The sequence below is a fragment of the Juglans regia genome, chromosome 2 (assembly GCF_001411555.2).
Source record: "Juglans regia cultivar Chandler chromosome 2, Walnut 2.0, whole genome shotgun sequence".
NCBI lineage: Eukaryota > Viridiplantae > Streptophyta > Magnoliopsida > Fagales > Juglandaceae > Juglans > Juglans regia.
Genome location: NC_049902.1, coordinates 9,522,488 through 9,544,308, shown reverse-complemented (window position 1 = coordinate 9,544,308; position 21,821 = coordinate 9,522,488). Strand labels below are relative to the sequence as shown.

General features: G+C 36.5%; 2 protein-coding genes and 1 non-coding gene across 3 annotated transcripts; 1 reads left to right on the top strand and 2 right to left on the bottom strand.

Annotated features, from left to right (window-relative positions):
• Window positions 1-986: 986 nt before the first annotated feature.
• On the bottom strand, window positions 987-4,116 carry LOC108983563. Its single transcript, XM_018955240.2, has 3 exons — window positions 3,649-4,116; window positions 3,193-3,540; window positions 987-1,758 (listed from the first exon to the last, which is right to left on the bottom strand). Exons 1-3 carry the CDS (start codon window positions 3,958-3,960, stop codon window positions 1,264-1,266), a joined length of 1,155 nt encoding a protein of 384 aa, XP_018810785.2. The 5' UTR covers window positions 3,961-4,116; the 3' UTR covers window positions 987-1,263.
• A 4,974-nt stretch (window positions 4,117-9,090) lies between these two features.
• Window positions 9,091-9,197, bottom strand: LOC118347795. The gene has a single exon (XR_004800942.1). It is a non-coding gene; the product is annotated as a small nucleolar RNA R71 (small nucleolar RNA).
• Window positions 9,198-12,389: 3,192 nt separating this feature from the next.
• On the top strand, window positions 12,390-13,230 carry LOC108983565. Its single transcript, XM_018955243.1, has 2 exons — window positions 12,390-12,632; window positions 12,763-13,230. Exons 1-2 carry the CDS (start codon window positions 12,390-12,392, stop codon window positions 13,228-13,230), a joined length of 711 nt encoding a protein of 236 aa, XP_018810788.1.
• Window positions 13,231-21,821: the final 8,591 nt, after the last annotated feature.

The following is a 21,821-nucleotide window of genomic DNA, read 5'->3' as shown; positions in this document are numbered from 1 at the left end:
ACAAAGAGCTTCCATAAAATACAAAGAGCTTCAAAGTTGCTGACTTCTATTACAATATTAACATTTTCCTTTGAACCAACCACAAGTGGATATAAGTAACCCAAAAAAGAAAAATCACGACAATAAAATTGTTAGAATGTAGGTAGTCATTTCCAAGTGGAGTGCAAACGACGGACGCGTGGGTAGCACGGCCCAATGACCTGCATAGTACATGGGCAAGCTCCCTTCTGCTTCGAACTGACGGATGTCAAAGGGTCGGGGAGAGCTCGAGGCGCCGTCAAGACCATTATGGCACGACCGAACTGTTGCGGTGTGCCAAACGTATTTCAAAAAGAACTGGCACGAGAAAGGCGGAAGGTATATTTAGAATTGTCACCATACATGAATGGTGGGAATTTGCAGGGTACCAAGAAGGGGGATTGTCCCCAGTAATGGGCCCGACCGAGCAAGTATGTCCACGGGACACAAGTGGGCCTAAGAATAGCCCGGCAAAGCGAAGTCTGTGTGAGAATGGGGTGACCCGGGCCGAACCTAGAGGGACAATGGCCCACGAAACCCACAAGGGGGAGCGACACGCTTGAAGCATGAGATTAGGATAGGAGGCCTGACACCTCAATTGACTAACGAGTCGTATGTGCAAACTAGTAAATTTAATAGTTGAGTTGATCTTTATACAAGCTTCGTCACGAAGATAAGATAAGTCGGATTTTATATGAGTTGTATTATTCAATACTTGACCATAATTTGGTATTCATAGAGGATTTATTTAATAAACAAAGCATGAATCAATTTCAATCAAGATAAGTTCGAGTTACATATTGAGTAACAAGTCACACTCTTTTAGATAGATCTAAGCTTAAGAGTTTCTATCATTAAACTACTGCAAACAAATGAGAGATCATTCGATGATAATCGATCGAACTGGTAGTATTTGCCACCAAACGGAAATCTTAGAAGCAAAACAAACGGAAAATTTTGTAAAAATGGATGCAATTTTCGCACAAGGCATTTTCTTATAACAACATTAGAAACACCAACCCCCCTTACTTACAAAAGAAAAAGAAAAAAAAAAACACCAAACCCCTTTATTCCATCCACTGTTTGAATTGCTCATTTTAGCATAATAACTGGAAATCTTAACCATCCCCCTACTACACTAAACACATTTAAGTGAAAAATTACACCCTCAACCCGCCAATATTGTGATTAGGACAAAAAACATAAGAGAAGATAAGGAAAAACATCCTAAATTTTGTTAGTTAACTATGGGGAGTGCATGTTATGGACGATATCAGCAGGAGGGATGAAGTAGTCCAGAGAAAGCCCCGGAACATTGTGCACAACATCATCAATGGTCCAAACTTCTTCCATTCTTGTCCTACTATGTTGCTGGGACAACTCTCCAAATCGGAAAACTGTGGCAACGGACCTTCCTTGATGAGCAATTAGCACACCATCCACATCTCTGTAGTCACCAATGCTACTTCCAATGCTGATCTCCCAATACACAATTTCATTTTCTGGGGTTTGTACCCTGGTGAGGTGGGAATCCTCCAAGTATACAAGCAGGCCACTCTTTTGGCAAAAATAACCATACAATACATGCCTGATCACCTCAGCCGGGCCCTCGCTTCTTTCCATGACAGCTGCTCGATCGGCGGACACTTTTAGTACAAAGCAGTCATCATGCCCAATTTGTTTCTCCCCCAAACACTGGGCATTAGCAAATAAGCTGGCTGTTGTTTTCGGATCTAGGCCCTGTATAAGATTCCATGATATAGCCAAAAAATAATTGAGTAAATGAACAGCACGATCTGAGGCAATCTAAGATGATTCATGTCTACACTTGCTTATGAATTTTTCAAGTTTATGATGGCATATTTAGCATCTGTTTGAATTGAAAATTCATCTTGATTCATCTCATCTCATCTCATCTTATTTTTATAATTTTTTTAAATTATAAAATAATAATAATATTAAAAAATAATATTTTATTTAAATAATCTAAAAACATTTCAACTCGTTGCATCCGAACGGATCTAGCTACCCTTTTCTTTTTTGCCATATCTTAAGTGATTTTTTCTTGTTTATAAAATTATATTTCGAAAAGCTCCCGTATATACTTTTGTGATTTCCTCTGAATGTCATAAATGTGAGAGTTTTCCAAGCATGTCCTATCTTGGAGGCAGGCAGAAAAGACAAGGTTGGATGTGACCACATAGGGTTTATACATCTGAACAAGCGGTATGCTGTAGCTCAATGTTTCCTTCAGTTATTGAAAAAAGAAAAGATTTGCTGGGGTTTCTTTTTCTCTTTCACAGAAAAAACAAGCACATGAGAACAAGTAGAAAAAAAGACAGAAGATGGAGGGGTGGGTGGGGAAAAGACAAGAAAAGTAAGGGTTATGATGCAATAAATGCGACATTATTAACTAAAGTTGCAAAAAGGAAAAGTTAAAGGGCAAAAGGATAATGTAGAATGCACTTTAGTAACAGTAAACGGCAATCCCAAGAGGACCAATAGTTATGTTCGATCACATATGACGTCACAAAGATTATCACGTGCCAACTCCTAACTCAGAGAGTGTTCCGAAAAAGAAGCCCCGTGTGTAGGGTAAAGCATGGGACAGTTTCTCTATCATTGTCAGCCAAAATATACCATTTCTCGGGATTATGACTTTCTTCCTCAAATCTCTAATATTTTGTCCGGTAAAGAAATTTGAATACTCCATCATATGCTTTGGTTGGACCCATAACATTAATCTCATCAACACACCACAACATCGAACTTTACCTAAGATCATCAACTTTGACAACCACTTTATCTTCTTTAAAGTATGTCAAAATTCAAAACATATCTAATGGAATGTGTCCGACATTCTTATTAACAAGTTCTGAGTAAGTTAATGTTCCAAAATAGAAGGTTGTCCATCTTAGAAAAATGACGATTCATCTATAAATGGCATGTCTCATTATGATCGATCTCGGGATTATTGACTGATGAGATACCAAATAAAAGTTATATTTCCAACTTGAGAAAATTTGATAGTGATTCTAATAAATGATTCCGTGTTTCTCGATCGTAACACTATCAAGACCTCAAATTAGTGTAGAACTACGACATAATTACAGCCATTTTAAGGATAATTAGATCGTGCATGCATGCTCAATAAAACTTGTACACAAGTTATACCTGTATGATACGGCGCAGTGGGCGTTGGGGGCCTTTGGCTGCATGAGTGCCGAGCCAAGGTGAGTGCCTCCACACAATCTTCCCGTCACTACCGGCTATGACCTGATTCCCTCCCACCACCAGATCCAGAGACCACTTTCCGGGCAACATTTGCCAAAGTACAAAGCAGCCACTGTCCCCACTTCTTGTCCCCAAAGTTTTCACATTTTTCCCTGACGAAACCTCCGTTTCACAACAAATCATCTTCACCATCCCTTTAGCGTACATGGTTTTTGCGCACTTTCCTTGCTTCAGACATCCGGTTGCCGCCAGATATTGTTTTATGATATAGTTTGCAATGGAAGTTTCCTGTTTGATATCAACGAAAAGGGTTATGACATCTAACAGAAAAGAACAAAATGGAATAATATACAATATAGCAGAAACAAGATTAATATATGAATGTGATGTATATACCATAGGAATGTCTTTCATGTGGAGGCGATCAACGGGATCGTCGACAAGGGGAATTGGAGCCAGGGGACAGCCTAGGACACCAAGTAAGAGCTTTAAATCTTGCCTCTTGGCTTGAATGTTTCCATCCAAAGAACCGGAAAAACTATTTGCAGGAGAGGTTTTTGGTGTTCTAAACCATTCACGTATGACTTCCCAATGGCTCTCTTTTTTGTTCCCTTCTTCTTGGGTTTCGTTGTCAGGCCATTCCATGAGCGGCGTCAATGGCTGCGGGACATACCACATCTGCTGTTTCCTTCGCATTTTGGAACTCATCCTAAGTACTGAAAACGGCAAACGAGAAGTAGTGCTTTAGTTATTGAAGGAGAAGATCAAGAAGAAGATAAGGGAATTGGGTGTTGAGGACTAGGGAGGAGTAGTGTGAAATAGAGGTCATGGTTTCTTTTTTGGGTCTAAAAAGAGAGAAGGGAGAGGGAGAGTTTAAGCATTGTGGGGGAGAGACCAAAAAAGGGACAGCTCATCTAAAAAGCCAACGGCTGAGATGATGGGAGAGTCTTAACAATGGGCACACTCGCATTTTGCATGTTGGGCTGTCCATTCCCTTTATTCTTCTTTTACAGAGGACGACAAAGACTCCTGTCGTTTAATCTTTATATGTATACTCTTAGAGCTACTCCAAGTAAGATAAAGAAAGGACCCCATGCATTCATCACCCTCCGATCTTTTTCATGACTCCAATAATATAGACCCTAATGCCCTTGTCCTTCTCTTTCTTCAGGGACGAATATCTTCCTTGGATAATGATCCCACGTCTCGGTTTTATTAGCAGTACTACTGCCTTAATGATTATCCATTGGCACTAATTAATCAATATTCTTTAATTTGCAACACAAAATCAGGCGAGAAGTGTGACAGATATAAAAAAAAAAATTAATATAATTTTATTATATAATATTTTAAATTTATTTTATGATAAAAATAAATTTATAATTTAACGTATTATATTAATTTATAATTTTATTTTTATAAAATCTCATTATAATTAAATCATTTCTCAAATCAATCTAGATACTTAAGAGGATGGAACACGGCCATAAGGTCGGGAAATTGGAGAAAAACAGTACATGGAGAAGCAAAATTAGTTTTATTAATATTTCACAGGATTAAATACAAAATTAGTTTATTTGGTCTGTCCTAAAAACAATATTTTTTTTTAAAATTAACGATTTAATCTCTATTATATTAATAAGGAATAAAATGGTCCCCCATTAAAAACATATGGATAAATAACTATAGAGGATCAATCCTTAGTTAATAAATAACTACGAGGATGAGTAATTAGTTCTTAATTTTTTTTTTCCATTTGGATAGAATTCTTGAAGTTAGGGTACTACTAAGAGATTTTATTATTACTTATCACTTATTTTTTATTAATATTTATTAATATTTAATATTATATTATTATTTATAGAATACTTAACTATCGAAATGCAACGTAAATGCTCAAGCAGATTCTAATATCCTAGTGTACTTAAAATTAAGGACCATCAATCTATATAATTTACTTTTTTTTTTTTAATCTTTTGATTAATTTGGGATATGGAGGGGGTTATAATGGTCTATATATGTTAAAGTTGAAGATGGATTGGTGGAAGGGGCTAGCTCAGCTGCACCTACTTCCATGTGTTTTATTATTGATTTTATTGACTAGAGGGCACCCACTTCCATGTAGGACAAATCTACCAAATCTTCATGTTTTTTAGGTACTAAGTATGCTTTAAAATATCGAATCCCAAGAGGGAGGGATGGGAGGGGAAAAATCAAAAAAAGGAATCACAATCACGCCTATTTAGAATCTTTCCTTCGATATTGATTCTTATGACCAATGGTCCCCAAAAATAATCAATAAAATTCAGCACCCAAGTGGTGCCCACAGTCATATAACTCTGTCTGCTCTATATATTTATATTAATAAAGATGATCAAAAGCATTATCCAGCTTATAATTATTATAAATTTTTTTTTATTATTATTTACTAAGTAGTGTTGATTATTAGGAAAGTTTCTAAAGACTCTTTTGACTGTCGTCCATGTGGAATGTGAGGAGTAGTGTTGGATGTTAAATAATCAATGTAAGGTGGGCCGGCGGATCAGGTGGCAGCAGCAGCAGCAAAGTGACAAAACGGTAGTACTAGTACTGCGTCGTGGTGGTGGTGGTGGGTCGGCATCAGGGGAGAGTGAGTAGTGGATGATAGGCAGGCAGAAGTACTGGTACTATTGGTGGGTCATTTTGGTGAGAGATGAGTAGTACTGATCTTCAAAGCCAAGCACTAGTAAGTAAGTTCTACTTATAATTTATTTGTTGCCCAAACGTATGTTGAAATGTGACTTTCATTAGTTGGGGGATGATATAATATATATATATATATATATATATATATATATATATATATATATATTACTGCTAGGTTGCCGCCCAACAATGATCAATGGGCGTGTCACCTAGGTAAAATTCATTTATTTTTTATTTTTTATTTTTTTTTTCACATTTTTTTAATATTTTTATACAATTTTAAAAAAGAAAAAAAATATTAATACACTAATAATCACTTTCTTAATTAATAAATAAAAAATTTTTTAAAAAAATTAAATAGATGAACATTTAAAATGAAGAAGCAAAATAAGAAGACATACTAGCATTATTCACATATATCATGCATGATCTTTGTTTTGATTTGCATTATTAATGTTGTTTTGTTTTGTGTTTTCTTTTTGTTGTTTTTCTAAGGACATGTGTACGAGTTGCTTTTGGTAAATGGGGTCCTCATAAAAATGGCTAACCTATATATGTATATGTTTGCTAGAACATCACCATTTGTAATCTTTTGATCTTAACCTTGTTTCATTTTCCTTTTTCTTTTTGCCTTTTTCTTCCCATCTCGCATCTTATTGTTAAAGTTAATTCCTATGTTATTCATGCGCGCTATATAGGTAGCTTGAAATCCTAGTAAGTATCTCATAAGGTCTTAGGCTTTTGCTTTAGGAATTGCCTTGATTGTATAAAGATAAACACCATTTGTAAAGTATCCAAAGCTTCGAGCTAAGAAGATATTAAAAAATGAAAAGTGCTAGCTACCGCCACATGAAATATATATATTTCATAAAAGTCATTCACAAATTGACGTGCTTTCATCCAATATATTAGATCTATTTTATAATAAAACTAACTTTATAATATGACGTATCATATCAAACCGTATCAATTTATGAGTTTATTATTGTGAAGTCTTTTTATTACTACAACATTTCTCTTAAAAAATGTCCTAGTAAGGAGGCTTTGACAGACTTATTAAAGTAGATTTACCCTCCACTTCTATATACTATTGGGTATAAAATCATAAATCAAGAATCAAACCTAGAGATAAGGGTAAGAAGAGATAATGTAAGTTGACTAAGACACCTACAAGAAAAGGGATTCATAAGGCAAGTATAACTCAATTACTTCAAAAAAGGAAAGAGACCTTTATAATAAAGAGACGAATCTCCTCAGATGATGAGAGACTTTGGACTACGAAAAGAGACCCCCAAATCTCATCTCTTGAGGAGGATGGCATCTTCTCTAACCCTCAAAATTCTCAATTTTCTCAGTTGTATTGAGAGATAAGCGAGGCAATGAGAGACTAAAAAATCATCCACCATAGTGGATTTTGCCCCCAAATGACCTGTGGACGTAGGCTTTATGTCTAACCACGTAAATCTGTATCTCTCTATATATTTATATTTTATGTATTTATTTATTGTTTCTTCTCATGGATGAACGTACAATTTGAAAGGAAAATTGGTTTTGAATTGTTTGGATGGCCTGCAGTTCTTACTGATCAAAGCTAAGATGCTGAAATTCAAAAAAGAAGGAAGTGGACTTTAAAAAACTAAAGGAATTAATGAAAAAAAAACAAGGGATTGAAGGAGGAGCTGTAATTCAGAGAGGAAGAATGAAGTTCATGATTTCTACAATTACAGAGGTTTGTTTTCGTTCTCTAATTTTTAGTTGTTGAATTGTTATTAACAATGTTGAATTTGAATTTATGTTTGCAAAATAATTGGATTATTTTAGTTATGATTTGCTAGTTTTCTTACCCTAGGGTTAGGATGTAGTCATTAAATTTTGGATATGATTTGAGTATGAGTGTATTGAATACCCTTTATTAATTACAATTTGATGATTTTGGTTTTCATTCTTGCAATTTACTGGCCATGAATTGCGTGCTTAAGATGTTGAATGAAGTAAGGAAAGTTTAAGCTCAATATTAGTTCTTGAATTCATCAAACCTTGATAGTGTAGTTTAAAAATAAATATACACGCTTGTGACCTACATTCAAGAATTCTACAGAGCATAATGAATTTATTTTAATTTATGTGATCATGACAATATACATAAGATTAATATAGGTATAGGTGTTATACCTTGAAAGAGGATATCACATAAAAAAAAGGAAATTTGATCATTGTAATTAGCAAAACATTAATGCAAGCAACCATATTTAGACTCATTGAAGGCATTCAATTGATGAAATTCAAGCCTTAGGAACCTCTCATATTTGATTTTTTAGGTTAAGAATTTGCAGTCAATCACATCAATTTCGGATAGTCTAAATAATATAGGAAATTTTATAAATTGGTACTTAAATGTCCTCCTTGTGGAAATGATAATCTTTTTACCTTGTTCTACTTGTCACGACCCATGCACTTGTAGTAGAGTCTAAGGACCATCAAGTTTTTGGCACTATTGTCGGGAAGATTGTTTTCAATATTAATACAAATAAATTCCTGTATTAATTTAGATTGTATTGTTCTATTTTGTTATTTATTTAGATTGGCCCCATCTTCTCGAGGCCAAATTTCATAAAGTTTTTAGGTTGTTTGTCAATTTACATTTTCTGTATTTAGTGTATGATACATAATTGTGAGCTAATTGACTTTTTTGATCCAGAAATTGAGAGAACTCTATGTGCACTAAGGAGAAAACAAATATTGGAGATAGAGCAAAAACAAGCAGTAGCCATGGCAGATAACCAGAATAAGAGGGTGTTGCGTGACTATGCTGTGCCGAATGTCAATGGTACTCAACCCAGCATTGTGAGACCTACAATCAATGCTAATAATTTTGAGATTAAGCTTGGTCTCATCCAGATGGTGCAGCAGGGCAGTTTGATGGAGGACCTGCTGGAGGATCCATATGCACACCTTGCCAATTTCTTGGAGATTTGTGATACAATTAATATGAATGGAGTTAGTGATGATGCTATTCGGTTTCGACTTTTTCCATTTTCTATAAAGGATAAAGCCAAGGCCAGGTTGAATTCCAAAGTGCTTAACTCTTTCACCACTTGAAATGCCTTGTCATAAGGTTTTCTGATTAAGTATTTTCTCCCAAGTAAGACTACCAAACTTAGTAATGATATTACCAGTTTTGTTCAGTTTGATAGTGAATCTTTGTATGTAGCCTGCGAGAGATTTAAAGAATTGTAGAGGAAGTGTCGACATCATGGTCTTCCTGATTGCCTAATTGTACAGACTATCTATAATGGATTAACATATTCAATCAGGATTACCATAGATGCAGCTGCTGGAGGTAATTTAATGAGGAAGTCAACAGAAGAGATATATGAGTTGTTAGAAGAAACAAGCTCTAACAATTATTAGTGGTCTAATGAAAAAGGTATGCCTAAGAAAGTTCTAGGTATGTATGATGTAGATGGCATAAACATGTTGAATGCCAAGGTTGATTCTCTGGTAAATATGTTCAGTAAGCTGGGTAATGTGAATTCTATTTCTAGTACTATATTGAGTTGTGATTGTTGTGGAGGAGATCACATGATTTTTGATTGTATGCATGTAGAGCAAGCCCATTTTGTGTCTAATTTTAACGGGCAGTAGCAATAGAACAACCCTTATTCCAACACATACAACCCAAGCTAGAGGAATCATCCCAACTTTTTATCGAAAGATCAAGGTAACCAAGGTAGCAATTCTAGACCTTTACATCCTCCTAGTTTCCAACTAAGACCATCCCAACCAGAAAGTAAGCAGCCTTGCTAGATAGCTATTAAGAAATTAACTAATGCCAATTCAAAGAGATTTGAGAGACTGGAAGTAAAGGTTGACCAGTTGGCGAGTTCCAACATGAGGATGTAATTGGGGTAGTTAGCGAGTTCCATCAATTCTCATGGACAGGGCAATTCTCCTAGTAAGACAGAGGTCAATCCAAATGAGCATTGCAAGGTAGTCACCTTGAGAAGTGGTAAGCAACTTGGTCAAGTAACTGGTGAGACTGTAGTTGGTGATGAAGTAGACCATGAATAGGTGAGCAAAAAGGTCGATGAAGAAGTTGAGGACCTAGTCAAGACACCATCCCCCCTACCACCAGTCAAACCTTATGTCCCTTCCATTCCTTTTCCTTTTGAAAATAAAATTGATCAACAGCTTGAGAAATGTTTTAAATTGCTTAGGCAGCTCCATATTAATATTCCTTTTGTAGATGCCTTAGCACAGATTCCTGCCTATACGAAGTTCCTAAAGGAGATCATGTCCAAGAGGAGGAAATTGGAGGATTTCAAGATCATTGCGTTGACGCAGGAATGCAGTGTCATTATCCAGAATAAGCTTCCACCAAAGCTAAGAGATCCAGAGAGTTATTCTATCCCTTGTACTATAGGTGATGTTAGTTTTTCTAAAACTTTGTGTGATTTAGGTGCTAGTGTTCTACTAATGCCTTTATTTTTGTCTAGGCAACTTGGATTAAAGGAGTTGAAGCCTACTACCATCTCTTTGCAGCTAACTGACCGATAGGTGAAATATCCTTTGGGTGTTCTTGAGAATATGCTGATCAAGATAAAGAAGTTTATCATTCCAGTTGATTTTATTGTGTTGGAGATGGAAGAAGACACCGAGATCCCTATCATTTTAGGTCAGTCTTTTCTAGTCACAACTGGAGCTGTCATAGATGTTAAGAATGGTAGGCTAACTTTGAAGGTTGGTGAAGAAGAGGTCGAATTTAATTTATTCGAAGTTGCTAAATATCCTTCTTTAACTGATTATATTTTTCAATTTTATGTTGTAGATGAGTCGACCAAAGAGGTTTTTAGGGCTGAAAATACTAAAGTACCTCTCGAGACTTGTTTAGTGAGTGCATGGACAAGTAAATATGATTATTTGGAGGTTGCAGAAGTGGTGTGTGCATTAGAGGCTACATGTCCTAAGCCGAAGTAGAAAGGTATTGATTTTGAGGATCTAGGCAAAGGTAAGCCACTCATTCCCCCTTCTAATGTGCAAGCACCAGTTTTAGAGTTAAATTCATTACCCTCACATCTCAGGTATCCCTTTTTAGGTGAGAATAATACTTTGCCTGTGATTGTGAGTGCTTCTTTGTCTAATAATAAACTTGACGAATTGATGAGTATTTTGGGATTGAAAGGGAAAAAAAAAGCCATAGGATAGACTATATCAGACCTTAGAGGAACTAGCCATTCATTGTGTATGCATAGAATTGTAATGGAGGATAACCATAAACTTCTTGTTGAAAATCAAAGACGGTTAAATCCTAACATGAAAGTAGTTAGGGATGAAGTTCTTAAATGGTTAGATGTAGGGATTATTTATCATATATCTGATAGTTCATGGATTAGTCCAATGCATGTAGTACCTAAAAAGGGTGGGGTGACTATGGTGCATAATAAAAATAATGAATTAATTCCCACTAGGACAGTAACTGGGTGGAGAATATGTATAGATTATAGGAAACTTAATAATGTTACCCATAAGGATCATTTTCCTTTACCTTTTCTTGATCAGGTGCTTGAGAGACTTGCTGAGTATTCATATTACTATTTTCTAGATCGTTATTTAGGATATAACCAGCTTCCTATATCCCCCAAAGACCAAGAAAAGACCACATTCACTTTTCTTTATGGTTGAAGCAAGAGTTGGTGTCAGCACCAATTATGGCAGCTCTAGATTGGAGTTTACTTTTTGAGCTAATGTGTGATGCTATTGATTTCGCTTTGGATGTTGTTCTCGACTAGAGAAAAGACAAGAAGTTGCATGTTATATATTATGCTAGTAGTAGTTTTAAATAATGCACAGTTGAATTATTCAATTACTAAAAAAGAATTGCTTGATGTTGTGTTTACTTTTGACAAATTTTGATCTTATCTAGTAGGTTCAAAGGTGATCGTATATACAAACCATTTAGCAATCAAGTATTTGCTAAAAAAGAAAGATGCCAAACCGTGTTTTATTCGGTGGGTGTTGTTGCTTCAAGAATTTGATATTGAGATTTGAGACAAGATAGTCATGGAGAATGTGGTGGAATATCACTTGTCTAGATTAGAGGGGCAATCAAGAGCATATGAGGTGTCCATTAAATAAAGCTTTCTAGATGAACAATTGTTGGTGTTTCAGTCATCCCTTGGTATAATGATTTGGTGAACTATTTGGTGAGTGTTATTGTTCCCCCTAATTTAAGCCATCATCAGAAGAAAAAAATTTTGTGGGATGTGAAGCATTATTTCTGGGAAGAATCGCTACTCTATAAACGATGTGCAGATGCGATAATTAGAAGATGTGTGCCACAGGATGAGATGCTAGATATCCTTGACCATTGTCATTCCTTGGAGTGTCGTGGACATTTTAGTACCTCCAAGACAATTGCAAAGATATGGTGGTCTTGTTTTTACTGGCCGACCATGTATCAAGATGCTAAACATGATGTGAGCATGTGTGGTAGACGTCAGAGGGTTGACAATATTTGGAAAAAGAATGAGATGCCCTTGACCAATATCCTGGAGGTTATACTGTTTGATTTGTGGGGAATTGATTTCATGGGCCCACTTTCCTCTTCCTTCAACAATCAGTACAACCTGGTAGCAGTGGATTATGTATCTAAATGGATTGAAGCTACTACAACTCAGACTAATGACTCTCGGGTGGTGATGAGATTTGTGAAAAAATATTTTTTTAAGATTTGGTGTGCCGATAGCCATTATTAGTGATGAAGGCTCTCATTTTTGTAACCGGTCATTTGAGGCTTCGTTGAATAAATATAGGGTTACTCATAAGGTGTCACTTGCCTATCATCCCCAAACAAATGGGCAAGTGGAACTTGCAAATAGAGAATTGAAGCAAATTTTGGAGAAAGTTGTGAGCAGGTCAAGGAAGGATTGGGCGAATAAGTTAGATGATACACTTTGGGCCTATAGGAAAGCTTTCAAGACACCTTTGGGTATGTCTCCTTACAGACTTGTCTTTAGAAAGTCTTGTCACTTACCAGGTGAATTAGAACGTAGGGCCTATTTGGCAAATAAGGAGTTGAACATGGATTTGAAAGCTGCAGGAGAAAAGAGATTGTTACAGTTGATTGAGATGGAGGAGTTTAAGTTGGATGCTTATGATAATGCTCAAATTTACAAGGAAAAGACCAAACATTGGCATGAAAAGCATCTTCAAATTGAAAACTTTGAAATTGGGCACCAGATGTTACTCTTTAACTCAAGTTTCAGTCTAGGTGGTCTGGCCCATTCACAGTAGCAAAAGTGTATCCATATGGTGCTGTTGAGGTGCATAGTAAGGTCACTGGTGTATTCAAGTTAGTGGGCAGCATTTGAAGCCTTATATTTGTAACACTCGGACCCAATCAAGTTTTTTTTCCTTTTTATTTGTTTAATTTTAGTTCATTTTATTTAATTTTATTTGTTTTTTCTTTCCGTCTTTATTTATTTTTTTTCACCCCTACAGTTTTTCCTCTCGTCCACAGCATGCATGCACACGCACGACTTACCCTTCCATCCGCACACATGTCTCTCTTATCTCTAGAGTTTTCTCATTATATTTATAGACACATGTTTTTCCATGCTAGTAAAACTACTACCCAAACACAAGTCGTTGCACCACCTTAGAATCGCAAGCCAGCCTCCATCCCCTCGGTTTCCTGCACTCCCGTATCAAGAGTCACCCCACATAAGCCAGCCCTCCATCGTCCATACTGCTGTCACCAGCAACCTCCGTTCCCAGCTCAAACGAAACCGACGCAACCCGTGCACACTGCATCTCCAAGGATCGCGGCTCTTCCGCCGTGCACACAGTCACCATCTTTAACTTGTTTTTTTTCCCTTAGCCTCCATGCATGAAGCCGCCAAGGTCATTACAGTGAACCCGTACCCCACACGGTCTCATTGTCCCCTGTTTTAGCCACCCAAAAACAGAGTAAGAAAATCGCCTCGCTCCCTCAGTTTTTCAGCCTTGTTAGACGACGGGGAACCACCCAGCCAACCTCAAACCGCCGTCTAAATACTCTTCGTCAGCCCTGTTCAGCCGTATGTTCATCATCAGCACGCCACCCAGCTGCCAGCATATCCACCGAAGCCACTCAACTTCGACCGAATCGCTGGTGTAGCCTCCTTCCTCGGTGAGCCTCGTCGCTGCCTCTTTCTTTTCACACTTGAAAACAATTTCAGTTTTAGTGGATCCCGATAGTGCCGTTAGCGTTTAGTTGGCTTAAATTTCCATTTTTAGTGAGTTTCCGTCGCATGTATTTGTGGTTCCAGTAACTTGTTGCCCTACATTTAGAGGTGTTTTGCTCTTACGTAAGGTTAGGGAAGATTAGATCTAGGGTATTACAATTTTACCCTTGAGTTACAAGCCAAATCACTAGGTGGTTTGAGTTTTTATATCTTTTTTGGTTGGGTTGACTTTTGCGAAGGGTTTTATGATTACATATAATTCTTATATTATGTTAGTAAAAAATGTTTCTTAAAGTGCTTTAAATTTGTTATTTCTTTCAAAAGAATAATCGAGAATGTTGTATTTTTTACTATGACTTAGTTTATTATATGGTTGCCGCATAATTTAAAATATTTTGGTATAATTATATTATCTAGTATTAGATTTTATAATTACACTTTAATAGTAAATAAGTTAGACTTTTAAATGTTTTTAGTCAAAGTTATTAGATAGACATTGGCGATTTTAGAAATGGATGATATATTTTGGGGTTACGAGGATTTTAAGTTTTGAGGAATGAAAGTAGATTATTTTATAAGCTTAGGCTTGAATATCAAATTACGTGATTGATTAGAAATTTACGAGAATTATGTAATTATTTTATAGGTGACAATTAATCATTATTCGGCATTTTTTAGGAAAATTTTGAAAAGCTAAGAAATCCACCAGGTAAGCAGGGTTCCTATGCTAGACTTTGCATTAAATAAAATGAACTGAGGTCCTTTTTGGAAAATGTGCATGTTTTGCTATGAAAAGAAATCTGAAAACAACCTCAGTTATTTGTTCTGCGTTATTCATGAGATTCTATTTAAGAAGAAAGTATTTTCTGTCATGACTGGTGTAGACATGAGCTTATTTTTGACATTCTGCTTTTGAACTATGAAAAAGAGAGCGAATATGAAGTTTGTGCATAAATTATGTTGTGATATGATTTTGTTCTATTCCGAAAATTTTGTTCAGTACTCTGTTGGATAAGACGTGGTTTCTGAAAACCTTTGGCATGACTCTCTGATTCTGAATTTGATTTTGTTTCTGCTCTGTTCAGTTAAGGCCATGCCATGGGTGATAATAGTGGCATACGGCCCAACCACGAGTTACAATAGTGATACGGCCCAACCACGGGTAATAATAGTGGATACGGCCCTGCCACAGGTTATAGTAGTGGTCTCTGTTTTGAGTGCACACCTTGGTGACAGAGTGATTTACGTTCTGCTTGATTATCCGTAGTTGCACAACCCTACCACGGAGGTTATACAAGGCCTCTGTTATGATATGATGTTCTGATGATGATGATGATCCTTTATGCTATGTTAAAGAATATTTTTGAATGAAATTATTTCTAAATCTTCGCTCTGATATTTTGATAACATGTATTGTTTCCGCACTCTGAAAATGAAAATATTTTGTTCTGCATTTTGATTTCTGTAAATACTCATATTTACACACTAGTATATGTCTTCTGCTTACTGAGTTGTTGATAACTCACCCCTTATCTCTATATATTTTTCAGATAATTTTGATGGTTCAGCTAGAGAACAAGAGTAGGAAGTTTTAGCAGGTGTGATGATCAGAGTGGAATAAGTACCTGAGGGTACAAGTGCTTATTTGAGAGTCGTAGTTAGTCAACTGATTTTATTATTTGGGTATTTTGATTTGATGAGTTAAGGATAATTTCGAGTTTTGAAGAGTTTTTAACTTGTGTTATTGAGATTTTCTTTATTGTCCCCATGGAGGAATTTAGATATTTGGATTGATTAAATTGATTAATATTTTATTGGATTTTTCGGATTTTATAGTTGTACTATTTAAGTTGATTTTGGGTATTAAGAGTTAACTCTCCGGACCTCTGGGAATAGGACGCTACAATATTGCTGGTAATGTGGTTCCTAAATGAGTTACTTACCCCTTGAAAAATCCTACCTATGGTTGATGGTATAGAAGTCAAGGTAATGACTATAAACAAGTGCTTCTTTTGTTTTAGTTATTGTTTTTATTTAAGTTTTTATTTTTTTATTTTTTTTAATAATGATGGTTGTGGCCACCTTGTTTTGGTTGTGTTGTGTAGATTTGGAAAAATCAAGTAAAAAGCTAATTCGTGTTCAATTCAATCGGATATTCGTTGTGTTCAGCCTTGCTAAAAGGGGAGTATTAATCTTCCATTTTTCTTTCATTCCACATTTTAAGTTTGAGGGAGTGGATATTTGATTATGTTGAATGCTAATGTTGGCTATGTTTGTTTGAGAAAGAAAATTTTGATGATCATATCCATGTCTTCCAAACCAGATTTTTATGTGAAAGATTAGGAGAAATGAACCTGCATTTGTACTAGTGTGCGACTTATTTAGGATCAACATTACACTTTTGGTTTCTTTATTGTGTTAAACATTGAATTTTTTATTTGGGATAAGCGATATTTATAAAGCAAGATTAAGCATACTTGTTTTCTTTAGCATTATTGAAGTACACATTTCCTTGCAAAGTTGTGTGACTATGCATAAAAGATGATGGTAATGTTTTTTTTTATTATTATCCCCTTTGATCTAGTCCTATGGTTTAATTAAATAGAGTGATAATGATTAGATAGTTGAATAAATAAATGTGTACAAAGTTCTATCTACTCCAATATTTTGAGTTGCTTAGTAACTAGGGGTATTCATTACTAATGTTTACTTTTACGTCAAATGACAACTTGAAATATGAGTATGCAAAAGCACTTTAAGTGTGTGACTTGTTGAGTAACCGGGTGCATCGATCACAAATGTTTGTATTCACGTCAAAAGGTGAGTGACAACTTAAAGACAAAGAATAAATTGCAAAATATATATTTATATATATCTAGTTTGCTTTCTTGTTTGTAGTAGTGAGAATGGGTGATTATAGGTTGAGTTGTTACATGATTCAATTGTGTTGGTTGCATAATAAACATGATTGAGTTTGGAATTATATATGGACATTTGAACTAGAGAATGTGAGTATGCTTAGTTTTCCTTTATTTGCTATTGTTTATGTCCTAAGTTGAAGATTTGATGTTTGCATAATAGGTCCTTTGGGTGTGATGAGTTACGCCAAACTATTATTATTGTCCTTTATTTTTACAGTTTTCCTTTTACTTGACGACAAACAGACATTTAACTTTGAGGGTATTTGATGTGGAAATTTATTTCACACATTTTCTTAGTCCTAATTGTTTTGATTCAGAGTGTTTTGTATGTTTCTTAACTTGTTTGTCTAGAATTTCAGGTTTTTTTACATTTATTTAATTTTTTGAATTCTTGGTATTTTGCAGGAAATAGGTTGAAATTGGGCTGATATGAAGAGGCAAAATTTGGGTTAGGCCTAGAGAGCAAATCCTAGTTGGGCTGGGCTGGTCTAGTCAAAATAGAATACTGTTTGGTTTTTTTATTCTAAATGGAGCTACAGATATCATTTTCAAGTCTTTTTTGTTATGCTGGAAAGCTAAGATGTAGGCCTAGAACTTATATGAAGAGTCTAAAACTCAGTTCTTCTGTTTTGAAATTCAAAACTTAGCAGAAACAGAGAAGTTTGAATCTGTCCATAAGTTTACTGCAGCCTAGACCCTATTTCGATTTTCAGCTTGTATATAGAGTTCTAGAAGTCATAATAAACCAAGCCTAGGTGAATTGAAAAGCTAAGAACAAGATCTAAAACTTTTATGAAGGGCCCAACTCTAAAATATGTCACTTTGATGCTCTAAATCTAGTTGGACATCTGGTACTAAAATAAGCAAATAATTCCGGATTTCAGCAGTAGATATGGGGGAAATTTTTTTAAAATTTGAAAGGAAAATCAGTTTTGAATTGATTGGATGGCCGGCAACTATTACTAGTCAAAGATAAGGTGCTAAAATTGAAAAAAAGAAGGAAGTGGATGTCAAAAGACCAGAGGAATTAATGAAAAAGAAAAAAGGGATTGAATGAAGAGCTGTAATTCGGAGAGAAAGAACAAAGCTCATGATTTATGCAATTACAGAGTTCTTTTTTCTTTCTCTAATTTTTAGTTGATGAATTTTTATTAAGGATGTTGAATTCAAATTTATGTTTGTGAAATAATTAGATTGTTTTATTAGTTATAATTTGATAGTTTTCTTATTCTAGGGCTAGAATGTAGTCATTAAATTTTGGATATAATTTGAGTATGGTTATATTGAATACTCTTTGTTAATTGCAATTGGATGATTTCGGTTTTCATTTTGGCAATATACTGGCTATGAATTGCATGCTTGAGATTTTGAATGAAACGAAACCGCAGGTGAAAGTTTGTAACGTCTGAAAATTTACATTTTTACCATTTTTTCTCTCTACGGGTGAATGTGGTTTCACATTTCGCCGCACGGTTTCGTCTTCATGAGTGGCTACATGGCAGCCACTGATGGTGGCATAGGTTGGCCTTCCTTTGCCGACTTGGTGGTTGTTGTTCCACAGCCCATCCCTAAGATGGTGCTGGTGCCCCAACCTCCAAAGATGGTTGACGGTGAGGTATACTTTCAATTCTCCATGGAAGAGATTGCATGTTCCTTAGAACCATTCTGATATTCCATTGTGCTCAAATTCTTGAAGCAACGTCCTTTGTTGGATGCCATGCTGGCTTTCATTCATAGCTGATGGGGTCTCTCAGCCATACCGGTGGTCTCTTCCATGTGGCGTCCTCGTAACGTTTTTGTGTGTATGGCTAATGAAGCCGATTTCACTAAAGCCTTATCGTGAGATGTTTGTGAAATCAATGGAGTTTTCTATTGTGTCTTTCATTGGACTCTAGAATTTAATGAGGATGAAGAGCCCACCTATTGGGATGTTCATTCATTGTGATAGTCCGACTTGTTGCGCTACGAGAACGGATGGCGCAAGATTATGCGTGGAAGTGGATGCTGCGAAAACTCCTTTGGCTCACTTCTAGATTGGGGCACCGGGCTTATCTTTTAGCCGGAAGCAAGAGATAGTCTATGAAACACTTCTTGCAGTTTTCCTTACGTGCAAAATGCAGGGTCATAATTCGTGGACCTGTAGAACAAGAAAATCTGAGAAGAATGCACATGCGGTTTCGTGACGAAAGGGCATCAAGAGACTGTGAAACCTATAGTAGAACCTGTGGAAGAATCGAGAGCAGAGCCTGTGGTAGAACCTCTGCCAAGTGTCTTGGATATTGTGGATAATCTTCCATCTGATACTGTTATAAAAGAAAATATGGTGACTAGTATGGAAATAGAGGGTGCTATTGTAGAAGTGGTTCCGAGTCCGTCTGAAGTTGTTCCACTGTCTGAGAGGGTAGATCATTTGGTGTTGTCGTTGGTGGTGCCATCTGTTCCGCACGGTGACAGCCTGTTAACTACAGAAACAGAGGGTGTAAAGGCAATTGAGATAGAAAAATATTTCCCAGTTTGTGTTGAGAATGCAATGAGTATTATTATGGGGGAGACTTCAATGGTGAATCCTGAAGTCCCGGTGGTTATGGCCAGTAAGTGGGTGGATCCGTTTATGGTGCGGGATCCATTCGTGGTGCAGGTTGAATTACTAGGGGAAGAGGAATCTGTGGATGCACCTGGTGAGGAAACGCTTGTGCTGGAAAGTATTGTTTCAGAGCGGGAGCTTGATGTTCAGTTAGAGGTCTTTCCGCAAGATAAAGACTATCTTACAAAGTCTGAGGCCAATGAAGGTAAGAAAAAGTATAAGAAAAAGTTGTTTGTTAAAATGCAAAGTTCTTCTCGGGTTCATGCCCGAATTTCAAATCCTGCTCAATGATTGATTCCATTTTTGTATGGAATATTAGAGGGATTGGGACCTCCAAGAGTATATTAAAAATGTTGATTGGTAAGTTGAAACCGAAAGTTGTTGCTCTTTTAGAACCTTTTCAAAATTTAGAGGGCGCTAGTAAATTGGCACAGTGTTTGAAATTTGATAATTTCTGTTCTAATGAGGATGATGAGGGTAAAATCTGGATTCTCTGCAACAGTACTTGTGAGGTGCAAGTGGTTCGGATGAGACTGCAATTTATTTCTATTTTAGTAGGTGAAGGAGCTGTGAAGTTCTTGCCCACTGTGATTTATGCCAAATGTACCAGGGCGGAGAGGAGATTCCTTTAGGATGATCTCAGCTCTAAAACTTTGGGATCACACCCTCTATTTTTGTTGGTGATTTTAATATTATCCATAATGACTTAGAAAGGAGGCGAGGTAGGCCTCGTCCAAGTATGGCTATGGAGGACTTTAATAATTGGATTCATCAAGGGGGTCTAATGGAAATGGCTACGAAAGGGAGTGTTTTACTTGGTGTAATGGGCAGTCGGGTCTTGCCAGCTCCTGGGCATGTCTTGATCGTGCTCTCATGGACAGCCCCTCTATTGCTTTGTTCCCAAATGTTATTTGTTCTTATTTGCCGCGTTCTACTTCAGATCATGCTCCCATGTTTATTGAGTTGAAGAAAGATCCTTTCTTGTATGGCCCGACCCCGTTTCAATTTCAACAAATGTGGATAGATCACCATAGTTTCTTAGATTGTGTTCGGATAGCTTGGGCTACTCGGGTGGGGGGTTCGACTATTCAGATTTTGTCTAGAAAATTAAAGCAAACTTAGGTGGCTTTAAGGGAGTGGAATAAAAGGGTCTTTGGTCATACCTTGAATCATATTGATGCTCTTGAAAAACAGGTTGAGGAGATTGAGCAACAGCTTCAATTAAGTGGGGGGGGGAATTCTAGAGAGGGAGTTACATATGGGTGTCTAGGATCTGGCAAGTTGGAGACGACGGGAAGAGTTGAGATTGGCACAAATGACAAAATTAAAATGGAAGGTGGATGGTGACCGAAACTCAAAGTTTTTTCATGCTTGCCTAGCAAATAGGAGGTGAAAGAAAGTGCTGGAAATGCGTTCGAATGGGGTGTTATATGAGACGTTGGAAAGCATTCATCAAGGGGCGGTGGAATACTTTTCTTCTTTCCTTTAAGGGGAACCACCAGTTGAGCAGCCTAGACTTGAGCAGTTCATTGATCCTGTCATTTCAGAGGACGAGAATGTCTCACTTCTTCGTGAACCTATGATAGAAGAAGTTTTCAAGGCTTTATCTTCCATTCCGTCTAAGAGTGCTCCGGGTCTTGACGGGTTTGGTTTGGGTTTCTATAAAAGTTGTTGGGAAGTGGTTAAAGTTGATGTGTTGAATGCAGTTTTGGATTTCTTTTCGTCCAAGCACCTTCCCAAGTTTTTCATGGCCTCATATTTGGTTCTAATACCAAAGGTGGATTCGCCTACAGGTTTTGATAAATTTCATCCCATTAGCCTTTGTTATGTTTTTTATAAAATTTGCTCCAAGATTATTATGAATCGATTAACAGGTCTCCTGCCTCGCCTAATATCTTTTGAGCAATGAGCCTTTATTCCTGGGAGAAGTATCTTTGAGAACATTAGTCTCACCTGGGAAATGGTTTAATCTATTAATAAAGAACTCACGGGGGAAATATTATGCTGAAAGTGGATATGGCGAAAGCTTATGATCGTGTGGATTGGGCTTTTCTGATTATAGTCTTGCAAAGGTTTGGTTTTTCTTCTCAATTTTGTGACTTGGTGAATACTTGTATTTCAAGCCTTGGTATTTGGTTATGATGAACGTCACGG

What these genes read in the sequence shown, in the direction of transcription:
- LOC108983563 (XM_018955240.2), bottom strand. Translation starts at nt 3,960, where the DNA reads ATGAGTTCCAAAATGCGAAGGAAACAGCAGATGTGGTATGTCCCGCAG. An exon ending in ACATGAAAGACATTCCTATG is followed by an intron (nt 3,541 to 3,648) that starts GTATATACATCA and finishes GATATCAAACAG; the next exon opens with GAAACTTCCATTGCAAACTA. An exon ending in CACTGCGCCGTATCATACAG is followed by an intron (nt 1,759 to 3,192) that starts GTATAACTTGTG and finishes AATCTTATACAG; the next exon opens with GGCCTAGATCCGAAAACAAC.
- LOC108983565 (XM_018955243.1), top strand. Translation starts at nt 12,390, where the DNA reads ATGTATCAAGATGCTAAACATGATGTGAGCATGTGTGGTAGACGTCAG. An exon ending in AGACTAATGACTCTCGGGTG is followed by an intron (nt 12,633 to 12,762) that starts GTGATGAGATTT and finishes GTTACTCATAAG; the next exon opens with GTGTCACTTGCCTATCATCC.